This window comes from Gavialis gangeticus, unplaced genomic scaffold, assembly GCF_001723915.1.
Source record: "Gavialis gangeticus isolate Ggan-Ray unplaced genomic scaffold, GavGan_comp1, whole genome shotgun sequence".
NCBI classification, from domain to species: Eukaryota; Metazoa; Chordata; order Crocodylia; family Gavialidae; genus Gavialis; species Gavialis gangeticus.
In genome coordinates this window covers 13,036,102-13,050,804 of record NW_017729025.1, presented here as the reverse complement: position 1 = coordinate 13,050,804, position 14,703 = coordinate 13,036,102, and the positions used below count along the sequence as shown (strand labels likewise).

The following is a 14,703-nucleotide window of genomic DNA, read 5'->3' as shown; positions in this document are numbered from 1 at the left end:
CCCGCGCCGTGTCGGCGGTGACCGAGCGGGGGCTTAACTCGTGCCTGGCTGCAAACATGTGAAACGGGGGGGGGAGACAGTGGTGTCCCCGGCGCTCCCGGGCTCCTGACACGGGGAGCCCCGCGTCACACGTGTCCGACTGTCCTCGTGCCAGACGGTTACACCGGCGTCAACGGTTAACCAGCGCGATTGATACCGTGTGAAATGTGTTATGGGGCTCAACGGATAACTAGCGCGGTGCTCAGCAGTGTTCAGCTGGTAACTAGTGTGGCTAACTAGCGTAGCGTTCAGCGGCTAAGTAGCACAGTGTTCATTACTTAACTAGCATGGCTAACCAGCGCAGTGTTCAGCAGTTAGAGCCGGCGTGGCTACTGTGGTCAAGTGATGCCATGTTGAGCATGTTACTGTGTTAAACAGTTAACTAAGAGTTAACTAATTGTGTTCAGTGTGTTACTGTATTAAATGGTTCATTATACTAAACATGTTAAACAATTAACTAACACCATGTTAAGCACCTAACTACCATGATTAGCTAATGCCTTGTTAAGTGTTACCGAATTCGACAGTAAACTAATACATTTAACTAGCACTGTGTTTAGTGGTTACCAGCACGGTCAATGAACCCCACGTGTTAAACATGACCTTGCACTTGGCAAGGCGAGGGACAAGTGGAAGGCAGCGTCCTGTTTGCTGGTGGTGGTTGGTGGCAGAGAGACTCGGTAACTGCTACTCAGCTCTGCCTTGCCTGACTGCACTGTCCTGCTTAGACCTGGCCTGGGACAGACCAAATGCTTATGCAGGTAAACAGAGGAGGAAGGAGTTCCCATTTCAGAGCACGCATCATCTGATCCGGTGTAAGCCTTCTGTCTGCCCTCTCCTAACCCACAGTAAGTGAAATGGTACTGCAGTCACTCTTCCCTGCCTGAAATGGTGGGGAAAATGCTGCATTGGCCCGGGCAGCCCCTGGGGGTGACTTATGGCCGATCCGGGAGGGACAAGTGGCACAGTGGCAGATAGGGCAAGAGGCAGAAAGCAGAGCAGTAGATGGGGCAGAGAGCACAGGGAGGAAGGCAGAAAGCAGAGCAGCAGATGAGGCAGGGGAAGGGGATCGGAGTGGCACTCGGCGAGGATGCAGGGCTAGATGGTGGCACGCCTGCCAAAACGGTCGGCCCCATTCTTATGTCACACACCAGTGAAGCCAAACCCATTGAAAGGAAACAGTGTCCTCCCTTCCCCAGGGAGTCATCACAATTTGCACACGCTGCCTCAACAGTCCATCCTCACACAAGAAAAAGATCGATCCTGAGCAGTCATTTCTGCCCCAGTCTTACAAGCTGCGATCCTACAGGCCAGACCCTTGTACCTGAATAGAGCCCTGCTGACTCGGGCGGTCTTGTGTAGGTCTGTGAGGCTTCTTGCATATTGCTCATTGCAGGGCTGGATTGTCCATCATAACCAAATGAAAGAATCCTTTTTTAAATCTCAAATGCCACTGGCAACTTTCACCTAGAAATCAAAAATGAAATTTATAGCCATAACTGGGTTCAGATACCAAACTAATATGATGCCAGTTAGGTGATTTTATTCAGACAGACCATCACGCTGACATTTTAGAAACTCAATCTGAAAATCTACAGTTTCTGATGAAGTAGTCAAAAAAGAAAAAGCTTTTATCTCTTCTTTTTTTTAAAAAAAAAAAGGGTTACTTTTCCTGTTCTTCCATTTGATGTGAAAGAGTCTTTTCAGTAAAAGAGTAACTGTGGTGTCTGAATAACTGGAGAAACACTGAAAGTGACTCAACACACTGGCAAATGAGCTAAGTGAACTGAAAATATATTTTTAAAATGTCAATTTTAGCTTTAGCATCTTTCTATAACTACAGTATTTTTTTTTTTTTAAGAAAAATGATTTCTCAAGAGTTGTATGCATCGGGAACTGTTTTTCAGGTATTTAGGAATGGTGCAATTTTAAATCAAAGGCATTTTCCTTGGAAGAATTGTGCAGGACCCTAAATATATATGGAGGAAAGGCATCAAAAAGTAGAAGAGTATCAGATATGACAAGCTGCTCTTGTTTTGCTGGGACAGTATTTTTGTCTCTTTCCTAGTATCCTTTCTGACTCGAGAAGACTGAAGTTCTCCAAAAATAAGAGGAGGAAACTGCAGGTTTGGGACGAAGGGAAGAATGGTGGAACCTGGAGAAAAGAAGTAGGGGAGTGGATGAAAGCGGAGGTCTGCGATACTAATTCAGTACAGTTCAGAGATGATTCCTTTTATTAAACCAACTAAGTAAAAATCATCTTTTTCTGCAAGCTTTCAGATTCACACGACCTTCCTCAGGGAAAATAAAGATGGTAAAAAGTCCCCATATGTAGACAATAAATATTTGCTAGAAAATAAATATTTTCTGCCTATGGGGATTTTTTTACCATCTTTATTTTCCCTGAGCCTGAGCAAGGGCATGTGTGCCCAAAAACTTGCAGAAAAAGATATTTTTTTTGTAATTTTTTTTTTAGTTGGCCTTATGAAAGGTATCATCTCTGAACCAAGAGTTCTTTCTGAAGGCATTGCTTTTTAAATTTAGGCTGACAGATGAGCACAGTTTCATTGGAAAATCTGAACCTGTGTGTATTTCAAAACCTTTGTATATTAAGGCAAAAGTTGCTAATTAATATTAAATTAATAATCACTGCTCTATAGATTTTAATTTGACTGTAGTTTTGGGATTACAGAATTATATAACTCCGTAGTGACATAGCAGTTCAAAAACTACATTTTTATAACTAACATTGATATTATGCAGTAGAGTTCCTCTACCATCTTCAAAATATTGTAACTGTAATGGTAACAGAAATGTTGCACTGGTCATGTATAAATTCACTTTTATTTGATTTGCTTCTTTATTCCCTGTTGTTTTTTCTGAAGCTTGTCTGAATATCAGTCTTCAGTAAGATCTAGTGTCCTGGAAATGTTCAGGTTTTGAAATCTGCTGGATTGAAGTTATTAATGCTTGTTTTTTATAGTTTATATATATATGTTTGTAGCAGAAAATATTATACCTAGAATATTAAATATATATTATGTGTATATATACATACACACATGCATAATGACATTCACTAGTCAGTTTTTACTTTTGTTCCAAGTTTCCAGTAACAATCCAGCCATCTCTAAGAATCTCAAGTATATGCAAAATAATATTTGTAATTATATAGGCTCTAATCCTACATCCCTGGAGCAGCACCTGGCCCCATTTGCACAACATTATAGTTCAGCCTATACAAATCAGGAAACAAGCCTGTTTTGAGTTCTGCTCAGGGGAACAGGAGTAAAACTAATTCATTTCTACTTCTATATTGCAGGCGTTACCCCACTGTTGAAAAACGAGCCAAAACCTTCAATGGAGCAAGCTACGTAACTTTGCCAGAGGACAGCATCTTTCTGAAGGCTTTGCTTTTTGAACTTAGGCTGACGGAGGAGGACAAGAACTTTGTGGACCATCGAGATAGCTGTTCTCGAATCAACAAGACTTCAGTGTATGCACTTCCTGTGGGAGGTGGAGATCTCTGGCCTGTCCTTGCCTTTCAGAAAAGTGGATTGCTATACGTTTGTCTTCCCCTAGTTGAACAGTCCTTGAAGCCGCGCCCTCCCCTCATTAACATTAGTGGAATCTCACAAGCATTTGCTATCTTGTCAGGATTGCTAGTCTTCATTAACTCCAGTCAGAAGAACGAAGCTGAGATAAATGCCAAAGTAGGCCAGCTTCCAAATTTGCTCATGCAAGCCTGTCCACTTGGCACCCCGTTAGACACTAATTTGAATGGCTTGTTAGATAGCACCCAGATTGCTTCCACCAACCACACACAGAAGCAACCAGTGTGGAGAGTGAGCACGTACAAAGGCAAACCTCAGGTTAATGTTTGCATCACTGAAAAAGTCAAGTCCATGCAATATGACAAAAGGGATATTGCAGACACGTGGCAGGTTTATGGAACTGTAACTTGCAAGGTGAGGACATTTCTAGGACAAATCTGCCTGACCTATTTAACACATGAATGCGCTAGGGGAAAAAAAGTAGAAATTCAGCTCATTTTATCTTGGCATACAGGCAGTCAAACATAAAAGAGTGTTAATGTCTAAGAGTGTATCAGAGAAGATATTTATTAAATTAATGCTTTAGATCAGAGTATAGAGTTTGGCTTACTGTTACTTTCTTGCATGCGTTGTGCATTTTTCAATCACTATTTTTGGATCTAAAACTGGCACTCTCTTCCAGTAGGAACCTCATCCTATTTCACAAGATACTATTTTCGTAAGAAATAATTTCATAAAGTATATTTGTATAAGGATAAGGGCTGGAGAGTTGGCTGATAAGCCAACTTTACTTCAACTAATAAATATTATGGTTAAAGAATCAGAATTCTTTAATATTAAAAGGTTATTTTAATAACCTTAGTACTTAAAAAAAACAAAAAAACTCACAATTTTTAAATTAAATCTTACCTCTCTCTCATTTCATAGATTCATAGATGGTAGGGTCCAAAGCGACCTCAATCTCAATAGATCATCAAGTCTGACCCCTGCCCTGGGCAGGAAAGAGCGCTGGGGTTAGATGACCCCAGCCAGATGCATGTCTAGCCTCCTCCTAAAGACCCCCAAGTTCTTCTGCTCCTCTTAGCATATGCGATGCTATTAGATTTATTAAGATCAGGAATCTGGAAAAAGAAAACAGTTTTAGAATTCTTTTGAGTAGCTTTCGTAGGTGTTCAATTTTTATTAGTAATAATGGGGAAACATAAGTCAATCAAAATGTATGAAAGCATGTTACAGTGTGTCCTTTTAAAACTGAATCTTGTGGTTGTATTGTCTTCTCTTTGTTATAAAGTGTGCTGAGGAATTGTCTGGCATTACTTTAATGAACAACTTTTTAGCTGCTATTGTTTTATAAGGAGAGAGCAATCCCAGTGAAGTGCATGGCAATAATTTAATTATTAGCAGTAGCTGGTGGTATGCTTATCTTGCAGGGACCCTGACCTAAATCTATTGCTCCTGAAGAGTTGAGGTTATTTCCTACCAGTGGTACTGGTGAGTCTTCCCTTGCTAGAGAACTTCCTGCTGTCCATGGGGATCGTTTCTGGGTCATTTTTGAGAGTGGATACATAAAAGAAAAGTACTAGTATAATGCTTTGCTGAGCTAGCACAAGTGAACTAGACAATAGGTGGCACAGCAGGTTTTCTCTGTGATGTAGCTGGTGAGATATCTCTGTAGCCATTAACAGCATGTTTGGATCTATAAAACTCATGTAGGAATAGCTGAATTAAATGGATGAATAACTATTGAATGTGTTTATATGCAGTTCATGATATAATATCAGTTACTGTGTTTGCTCTTGCGTCTAGAGACTATATATCAGTTTAACAAATCTTTGTTAATAATCCTTAGGGCAGTATCAAAGGAAGCTCTGAAATTGAGAAAAGGGCCCACATTTGACCATGTTTCTGTTGCTTCTCAAATTCAAGCTACTTCAAATTTGTCAGCAGGCTTTTAATGCCTCTTTCATTTTCAAATATCTGGTTTGGATTTTGGAAGTGGTCCTAGGCAACACAATGTCTGGACTTTGTTTTTTTTTCCCCAGTGTGATTTAGAAGGAGCTGCATCAAATGTAACTATCAGCGTGAACCTCCCTGCCAACGGCTCTCCACTCCAAGATATCCTGGTCCATCCCTGTGTGACCTCCCTTGACTCTGCAATTCTTACTGCTAGTAGTGTTGATGGATTGGATGACTCTGCATTCAGTGGGCCTTACAAATTTCCTTTCGCTCCTCCTTCAGATTTGTTTGACTTATGCTACTATACTTCCCAGGTAATAACCTTCCCTTCTCTGTAGTCTTTGAGTTTCTGAATGAGCTTCTTTAGGAATAAAAAAATCTTTTCTCTAGGCGGTAGAACAAGCATACACTACCTAAAGCCATTTCTAGCACACCACTGCTCCATGTAGCTCAAGTTGCATGAAGAGGCTGCCTTGCAGTGCTATTAAAATGTACATTGGTTAACATAAATACGTCATTTAAATTAAAATTATTTACTTCCTGTTCAAGTAGCTTATAGCAAACCTCTAGAAAATTATTCCTAAAATGAATCTGTTTTCCCCAGGTGCCTGTCCCACCAATTTTGGGATTTTACCAAATGAAGGAAGAAGAATCACAACTAAAATTAACAATAAATTTAAAGCTTCATGAAAGCGTGAAAAATGCTTTTGAGTATTGTGAAGCACGTATACCCTTTTTTAATAGGTAAGAAGAAATCCCAAATTTTCTCCACCTGTGCAATAACCTTAGAATGGGAACTTCCATAATCAGTGCACTTGAGTTCACACCCCTGAATTATGTGCCACTGGCTGCTAAAATTCACATAACCTCATATTAAGTACTCCAGAGTTTCATCTGGAATCTAATGTTGGGTACCTCAGTCAGTGCCATGCCTAACAAGCAAGACAGCCACATTCTGTATCTAGGTCTGTACAGCTGCTCTGGAAGGATAACTGGAATAACTTGTTTTGAATATGCCATTTCCCTCTAGCATTTTTCATGTTAAATCTAGCAACCACCCACCTGGTGGATTAAGTCTTAAGATTGCTTCCTACCCAGGTTTTGTCATTCCTAAACACTGTTAATCCTAGTTACAGATCAACTTATCAAAAATATAGTTATTTAAAATTAAAACGACAGTGTTTTTTGTTAAGCCTGACAACTGTTCTGGGTGTATTGTAATATAGTTATTATTCAAATGTAATAATGAAAGATGAGAGAGCCCGTGACATTGATCATAGCATTGGGAAAATGCTGTTTTTGAACTAGATGGAATAAAATCACCAAAAGGCCTATTGTACGTATGCTTTTGAAACTACAATGATCCCGTTGGTTGTAATTTCTTTCCATAAACTGGTGGTATGTTCAATTTAGTATGATCCAGATTTGTGCACCTTTAATATTGGCTTCAATTTCAACACATTAAATGCTTCTTCGAATAAAACAGATGTCACCAAATTGCTGTATAGTGTGAATTACAGTAGCATTTTATCCTGTTTTGTGCAATAGGGGTCCAATCACTCATTTGGAGTACAAAGTTAGCTATGGGCAGCTGGATTTATCACGGGAGAAAAGCTTGCTGGTTTGGGTTATAGGTAAGCTGAATGCAGTATCTTTTTTATTGAGAGTTAGTTTTGTGTACTGTTGACTCATTTTACTCAAGTTTTATTGAGGCTGTTTCTGTTTTTAGGACAAAAGTTTCCCAAATCTTTGGAAATTTCCCTTTCTGGAACAGTGACTTTTGGTTCTATTAATAAAGAGCATTCAATTGATCCAATATGCACTGGGAACACTGCATATATAAAAGTAAGTTTTGGCCTGTACAAGAAGATGCATTAATAATCAGGTTTTTAGTTAAATTGGCAAGGTAACCACATTGATTTGCATCATCTGCTGCTATTAATGCTTTTGTTTTCTGTGTGCATTTTTCTATATTCTTGTTGTGAGGCTACTACTTCCTATCAGTCTTCTCCATTTATACACCAAACATTTGTATAGCGGGCATGGTGAACTGTGTAGGTATCCATCATTTATCCACGAAAGAAACAATATATATTTCACCACATTTTCTTTGTTTCTATAGCTGTATTTCAGGATCCCAGATTATACCGTCACTGGATGTTATACAGACCAGCATTCTGTTCAGGTCTTTTCATCAGGAAAACCAAAGATTAATACATGTGAGTTAGTTAAAATTGTTGATTACTTAACTGAAAGTGTATTGGGGGACTTATAAAGTACACAGCTTAAACAACCAATATGAGATCTTCTTGTTTTATTAAATAGTTTTCTGTGTAAACTTTTATTGTTTTGCAAAACATTTTTTTCTGCAAACTTAAACATTAAATAACCTTTTAAGTCAAATGTTCTGGTTGAGAATGTAAGCCTGGTTGAGCCTGACAAGATTATTTACTAGAGGAATATACTAGTAGATGATAACTTAGACAGCAGCAACCATGAGATGATTGTTTTCAGGATCCTGAGGAAAGGAAAGATCTAGAGCAGCAAAGTAAGGACCTTGGACTTCAGAAAAAAAGACTTTGACTCACTCAGGGAACTCATGGGCAGGATCCCCTAGGAATTGAGTCTGAGGGGAGAGGAGTCCAGGAGAGCTGGCTGTACTTTAAAGAAGCCTGACTGAGTGTGCAGGGACAAACCATCCCAATGCGCAGGAAGACTAGCAAGTATGGCAAAAGACCAGCCTGGCTTAGCAGGGAACTCTTCAGTAAACTAAATCACAAAAAGAAAGCTTATAAGAAGTGGAAACTTAGACAAACAACTAAGGAGGAGTATATATTGCTCAGGCATGCAGGGATGAAGTCAGGAAGGACAAAGCACAATTGGAGTTGCAGCTAGCAAGGGACATGAAGGGAAATGAGAAGGGTTCTCTAAGTGTGTCAGCAACAAGAGGAAAATCAGGGAAAGTGTAAGTCTTTTACTGAATGAGGGAGGCAGCCTTGTGACAGAGGATGCAGGAAAGGCTGAAGTACTCAATGCCTTTTTCTCCTCAGTCTTCACAGGCAAGGTCAGCTCCCAGAGTACAGCACTGGGCAGCATAGTTTCAGGAGGAGGTGAGCAGCCAACAATGGTGAAAGAACAGGTTAGGGACTTTTTAGAAAAAGTGGACATGTACAAGTCCATGGCCCGGATGGGATGCACCCGACAGTGCTGGGGGAGTTGACTGATGTAATTGCAGAGCTGTTGGCCATCATCTTTCAAAACTCATGGTAATCAGGAGAGGTCCTGGATGATTGGAAAAGGGCAAACATTGTGCCCATATTTAAGAAAGGGAAAAAAGGAGGATCCAGGGAACTACGGACCAGTCAGCCTCACCTCACTCCTTGGAAAAATTGTGAAGCAGGTTCTCGAGGAATCCATTTCTAAGCACTTGGAGGAGAAGGTGATTAGGAGCAGTCAGCATGGATTCACCAAGGGCAAGTCATGCCTGACCAACCTGATTGCCTTCTATGATGAGGTGACTGGCTCTGTGGATGGAGGGAAACCAGTGCCTGTGGTGTATCTTGATTTTTAGGAAGGTTTTTCATATGGTCTCCCACAGCATTCTCACAGGCAAGCTAAGGGCGCACAGGCTGGATGAATGGACTATAAGGTGGATAAAAAACTGGCTGGAGCATCAGGCTCAGAGGGTAGTAATTAGTGGTTCAATAGCTATTGGCAGCCGGTATCAAGTGGAGTGCCCGGGGTCAATCCTGGGGCCAGTTTTGTTCAATATCTCCATCAGTGACCTGGATGATGGCATAGGGAGCACCCTCAGCAAGGTTGCAGATGACACTATGCTGGGAGTAGCAGATACGCTGGAGGGTAGGGCTAGAATTTAGAGAGACCTAGAGAAGTTGGAGAATTCGGCCAAAAGGAATCTCATGACCCCTCCCACCCCCAGTGCTTCTTCCTGCCCATGGCAGGGGGTCGGACTAGATGATCTGTCTAGGTCCCTTCTGACTCATTGATTCTATAAGGTTCAACGAGGACAGGGCCAAAGCCCTGCACTTAGGACAGAGCAATCTCATGCACCAGTACAGGCTGGGGGTGACTGGCTGGGCAGCAGTTCTGCAGAAAAGGACCTGGGGGTGGCAGTGGACACTAAACTGAATATGAGCCAGCAGTGTGCCCAGTTGCCAAGAAGGCTGACATCATCCTGGGCTGCATTGGTAGAAGTGTTGCCAGTAGATCGAGGGAAGTGATTATTCCCCTCTATTCAGCACTGGTGAGGCCACATCCGGAGTCCTGTGCCCAGTTTTGGACCCCCCACTACAGAAAGGATGTGGACAAATTGGAGAGAGAGTCCAGCAGAGGGCAACAAAAATGGTGAGAGGGCTGGGGGACATGATTTATGAGGAGAGGCTGAAGGAACTGGGCTTATTTAGTCTGGAGAAAAGAAGACTGAGAGGAGATTTAATAGCCTTCAACTGCCCGAAGGGCAGTTGCAAACAGGATGGAGCTGGGCTGTTCTCAGTGGTGGCAGATGATAGAATGAGGAGCAATGGTCTCAAGTTGCAGCAAGCAAAGTTTAGTTTAGATATTAGGAAGAATTTTTTAGCTAGGAGGTAGTAAAGCACTGGAACAGGTTACCCAGAGGTTGAATCTCCATCCTTGGAGGTTTTTAAGACCTAGCTAGACAAAGCCTTGGCTGGGATGATCTAGTTGGGGCTGGTCCTGTTTTGAGAAGGGGGTTGGACTAGATGACCCTCTGAGGTCCCTTCCAACCCTAATTTTCTATGAGACTGTGATTTACACGGTAATTAGAAATATTTTACCTGCTCTTAAAGCAAACATCATAGTCTTCTGACCTATTACAGGCTATATTTATCCATCGCGATCTTAGGCTACCTGCTGTACTTAGCTCCCACCTTAAATGAGGTCTGTTTAAAACTTTTTTGTAGTACGCACCTTCTCCAAACAATGCTTCAGGACAGAAAGCTATATGTTTTTAAATGGTTTATTTTCTCTAGGTACCTCTTCGATCACCATTATCATAGCATTTGAGCATCGTGCACTTTTTAATGTAAATCCACTCAATACCCCACTGTGTTAGTAAAATGCCATTATGCTTTTTGTACAAATGAGGAAGTTGAAGGAAGAGGGGCAGTGAAACTGGCCTAAGATCACATGGGTCTATATATTACCAGAGCCTGCTGAGTTCAAGGCTAGTGCTTTAACCACTGCAGCATTCTTCCCAAGTAGTCAAACACATACAATTCCTGAATTTTCACCAATAAAGTACTACTGTAATGCATATATTAGATTCCTGTTAAGTATGAGCAGCCATGGCTAATAAAGGCACTTACCTTGCCTGCTTTCTAAGTTTTGTAACTTGGTGCAACTATATCCACAGAAGTTTGAGAATTCCTCCTGGAAACTCTGCTGCCTTGCTGTTTGTAGTCTGACAAGTCAAATTCAGTTAAATTGCAGCACAGCATCTTATTTTTCCTACTGCATGTACTAATGTTGAGCATGCAATTTATATTCATTGAACAAAATCCAAACCGCATACCTGCTTTTCAGTTAACCCCTGTTTGAATGATTGACTGATGACTAAGTAAAGGTGATAGTAAAGGTGATTGAAGCTGAGACTTTAAATGACTCATTATTATTGTTTGAAAATAATATGGGTATTACATTTTAATGAGACTGTTATGCTTTTTTGTAAATTTGTAAGAATGGATTAGTAGTCTCTTAATTGGGTTCAAGCAATGTCGCAGTGTAAGCTGCTGCATCATGATGCTTATTTTCTGTCTCTTTTTTTTAGCCCGGGAATTGATTTCTTCAGATTACTACATCTGGAATTCCAAAGCACCGGCACCTGTAGTGTACAGAACTTTATTTTTCTAATTTCCCAGTGAAAGGTTTTGTATCAGAACAGAAATGACAGTGAATGAAAGTAATGTTAACACAGTGAAAAATAAATTTGCTATAGTATTTTTAATTTGTCTATTTGTGCTTAAGCTCCTGGCGGTGGCTTGTTGTTGGTTTTTTTGGAAGACTTATGAATTGAATTAAAATGTGTTTACACATTTTAGTCATAGATACTGTTTGAAAGAGCATGCTTTTAAAATCAGATTTTCCTCCTCACTTACGTTTTAATCTCTTAAATTAACTTTTACAAAATAAGGATCCTGTACTGCAAGCTAGAATGGGTGGACATCTGTTCCAGCACCAGACTTTAGTGGGAATCTGGGCAAAGACAGTCTACCTTCATGTAAAAAAAAATGTAGGGGTTAGAGCACGAAAAGCCCATTCTGACTTCTACAGAGCATTGGATGAGGAAGCTCAAGTTTGGAAAAGCTTCTGCCTCTCTGAGTGAGTCTATAACAGTGGAGCGTAACCTTTTTTGCAGGCATGCCACAAATTAGTCCCACACCCTCCCTGAGGGCCACTCTGATCCCCTTCTTCTACCCAATCTGTTGCTCTCCTTTCTTCTCCATGTTCTGTGCTCCCTGCCCAGTCTCTTCCTCTGCTTTCTGCCCTATCAGCTGCTCTGCCACCTATCCCCTCCCTGATCTGCCAGCTGCCACGCACAAAAGCAGCTTGTGTCACTTTTGTCACCTGTGCCACATGATGGCCACCCCTGGTTTACAAGGTGCATCTCTACCCTGCTTTTTACTCTAATAAAGTCAGATTGGTCCTTAGTCACAGAAAAATATAATAGCAAATAATCGCTGTCTATATTCTTTAACCTACCGCTGCTCTTCTCAGTTTGTTTTAACAAAATAATTATGTTTATCGTTATGGGCAAAAGAAGATGAACACTCACTCATTTAAATGATTTTAGGAACAGCAGTATGACATCAATTGCATCATGAAATGTGTGAGGCATAACTACGTAACTAATATTAATATCTCTACCTTCAGCAGAAGTCATCTGAAACTTCACTTTTCATACTCATCTCCAAAGGGCGCTGTTATGGGAAGCAGCCTCAAAAGATTTTACAGCAGTGTAAGTCTAGCTTTAAAAATAAAAATAAAAAAGTCACAGGTTATTAACTAAAAGCCAGCAAACCAAAGTATCCAAGTTTGTGAGTTTGAAAAAAGTATCACTAAGCCATTTTCATCATAAATCTAGGCTTGTAGGAAAGGGAGTCTGGGTTTACAGAGGCAAACCTCTTATTTTGAGAAGAAAATTGGTATCTGCAGGAACACAGGAAATGGACTTTAAGAGAGTTATCGGAAATGAGCAAATTGTGAAAGGCTGGTTAAAAAAAAACAAAACCCTGAGAACCTGGAGAGCAGCACAAAAGAAAAGAAGAATGCCATCTAATAACTGAGCACAAGGGCTGCCGCTACAGTACCTCTTGTTTAACTGTACGCTGTGTGATAAATAAGATTAGTGATTATGTAAGGAGAAAAGTTTTAAGCTATAATTTAAAAAATGCTTATATTGAGATAGTAATCTAATTGGTTGGTTAAACGTTCTGAAGAGTAGATTAATTCATGTGAACCATGCAGCTTAGCTGAAACTGCTATGCAAACTTCTAAAGGACAGCTACAGTGCATTGGAATTAAAATGACCCATTTCATAAGGAAGCTGTGTTCACTTTGACTGCTGGAAAAGACCACATTCATAAATTCCCCTGGATCTAGCCCACTGAGAATACCCTAACATACGTACAAACTGGCACCATGTTCAGATCAGGTTAGAGAATTATTTTAAAAAAGAGTAGACCTTATCCCATTTGCAAGAGCATTACAAAAACTTTTGAAAACCTCTGAAACTTGTGGCATTTACTTTGCAGCCTCCCATGAGAAGGGAAAAATGGGATTTTTCCAGCTTGCACAGCAGGCCTTTTTAATCCACAGATGCCAAGGATCTCCAGGGAAATCCTTTGGCCCAACTGCATGAGGAATTCATTCTGTATTGCTCAAGGAATCCCTTTGCCTATGGCAGCAGGCCATCCTCAGAAGCCATTCTTTTGGTTCTCCTCCTGTTTGTGTTTGTAAAGCTTCCTGTGTAAGAAATATTTCCATATTTAAGAGAGGAGGTCAATTGCCAGGATTGATCCAGGGTGGGATCTTGGTGCAGTGTTGTAGGAGGATGATGGGGCCAGTGGATGTCTGTCTCCTCATCAGAAGCAGCCTCACAAGTCTCATCTGGAAGGGTGGACACTCAGGTGCGCAGAAAGGGCTGTATTGTTGGAGAGCAGGAAAGTGAGATTAGTCAGGCTCAGTTCTGCTTTTGACAAAATGTTTTGGGCCTTTAATGGGAAACTTCCAGCCCATACAATCAGAAGTGAGTATGAACTAGTGAACCACAGATTAATGATGTGGTAGACTCTCCAACATCTGAGTCGGACAGCTATGTGCAATAACAGCATGCCTTCATCAGTGTGGTTACTGGGTCAGGATACAAGCCACCCATTATAACGATGTCCCTCTTGAGACAATTGTATATGAAATCTGATTACAACAGAGATTATTTAAGGGAGATTGTGGGGAGGGAGTGGTATTTTCTCTATGGCTGCATCCAGATGAGTGTGGATGTTTCGTTCCCCAGGCACAACTAGCGGCAGTGCACCTTGTGCCGCTGCTAGCTGTCCCCAGGGAATGCCTGTGCCACACATGCTCTGGCACACGGCAGTTTACCCCAGGTGGAGTAGGGGAGGCTGGCACCAGCACTGGGCTGGCACCAGCAGCCTTTCCTGGGGTCATGGGGGGCCTCCTGGGCTGCAGCAGTGGAAATCCTGCTGCACAGATCCTGGCCATCAGCTCTGGGCAGAGCACACTGCCGCTGTGTGCACCACTCTGCTTTTTCTTTTCCTGCAGGTTTTTTTGACCCCTGGATATCCAGGGGTCAGAAAACCTCTCCACGCTGCTCTCTTGCAGCACAGACAACAACTGAAAGTGCAGTATGCAGCGTATACCACACAGCTGCGCTCATGTGGGCTTGGCCTATTTGTCTACTTGGGCTAACTCCACCAAAGGATGTGGCTGCCTACAGCCATGCTCATTCGCGTTCTAACTGGAACACGTTGGAGCATACTCACTTAACCAAGTCTGCTCCACATTCTAATTAGAACATGAACAAGTCACCTCACTGTATGTATTAAGCCTCTGCGCACTTCCAAATGGCTGCAGGGGTGCATTACCTAAACCTCATTGG

At 41.4% G+C, this 14,703-nt stretch overlaps 1 protein-coding gene across 2 annotated transcripts in view; it reads left to right on the top strand.

Annotated features, from left to right (window-relative positions):
• AP5M1 (adaptor related protein complex 5 mu 1 subunit) overlaps positions 1-11,532 on the top strand; it is a 16,737-nt gene extending 5,205 nt beyond the window's left edge. The window contains exons 2-8 of one of the 2 annotated variants that reach the window (XM_019518418.1): positions 3,362-3,752; positions 5,636-5,863; positions 6,154-6,293; positions 7,098-7,183; positions 7,279-7,394; positions 7,672-7,768; positions 11,356-11,532. In XM_019518418.1, the coding sequence (XP_019373963.1) occupies positions 3,362-3,752; positions 5,636-5,863; positions 6,154-6,293; positions 7,098-7,183; positions 7,279-7,394; positions 7,672-7,768; positions 11,356-11,438 (1,141 nt within the window). In that variant the 3' untranslated portion in view covers positions 11,439-11,532. Of the gene's footprint in view, positions 1-3,361; positions 4,008-5,635; positions 5,864-6,153; positions 6,294-7,097; positions 7,184-7,278; positions 7,395-7,671; positions 7,769-11,355 lie in introns of both variants that reach the window. The other variant, XM_019518417.1, reaches the window with a different exon arrangement.
• Positions 11,533-14,703: the final 3,171 nt, after the last annotated feature.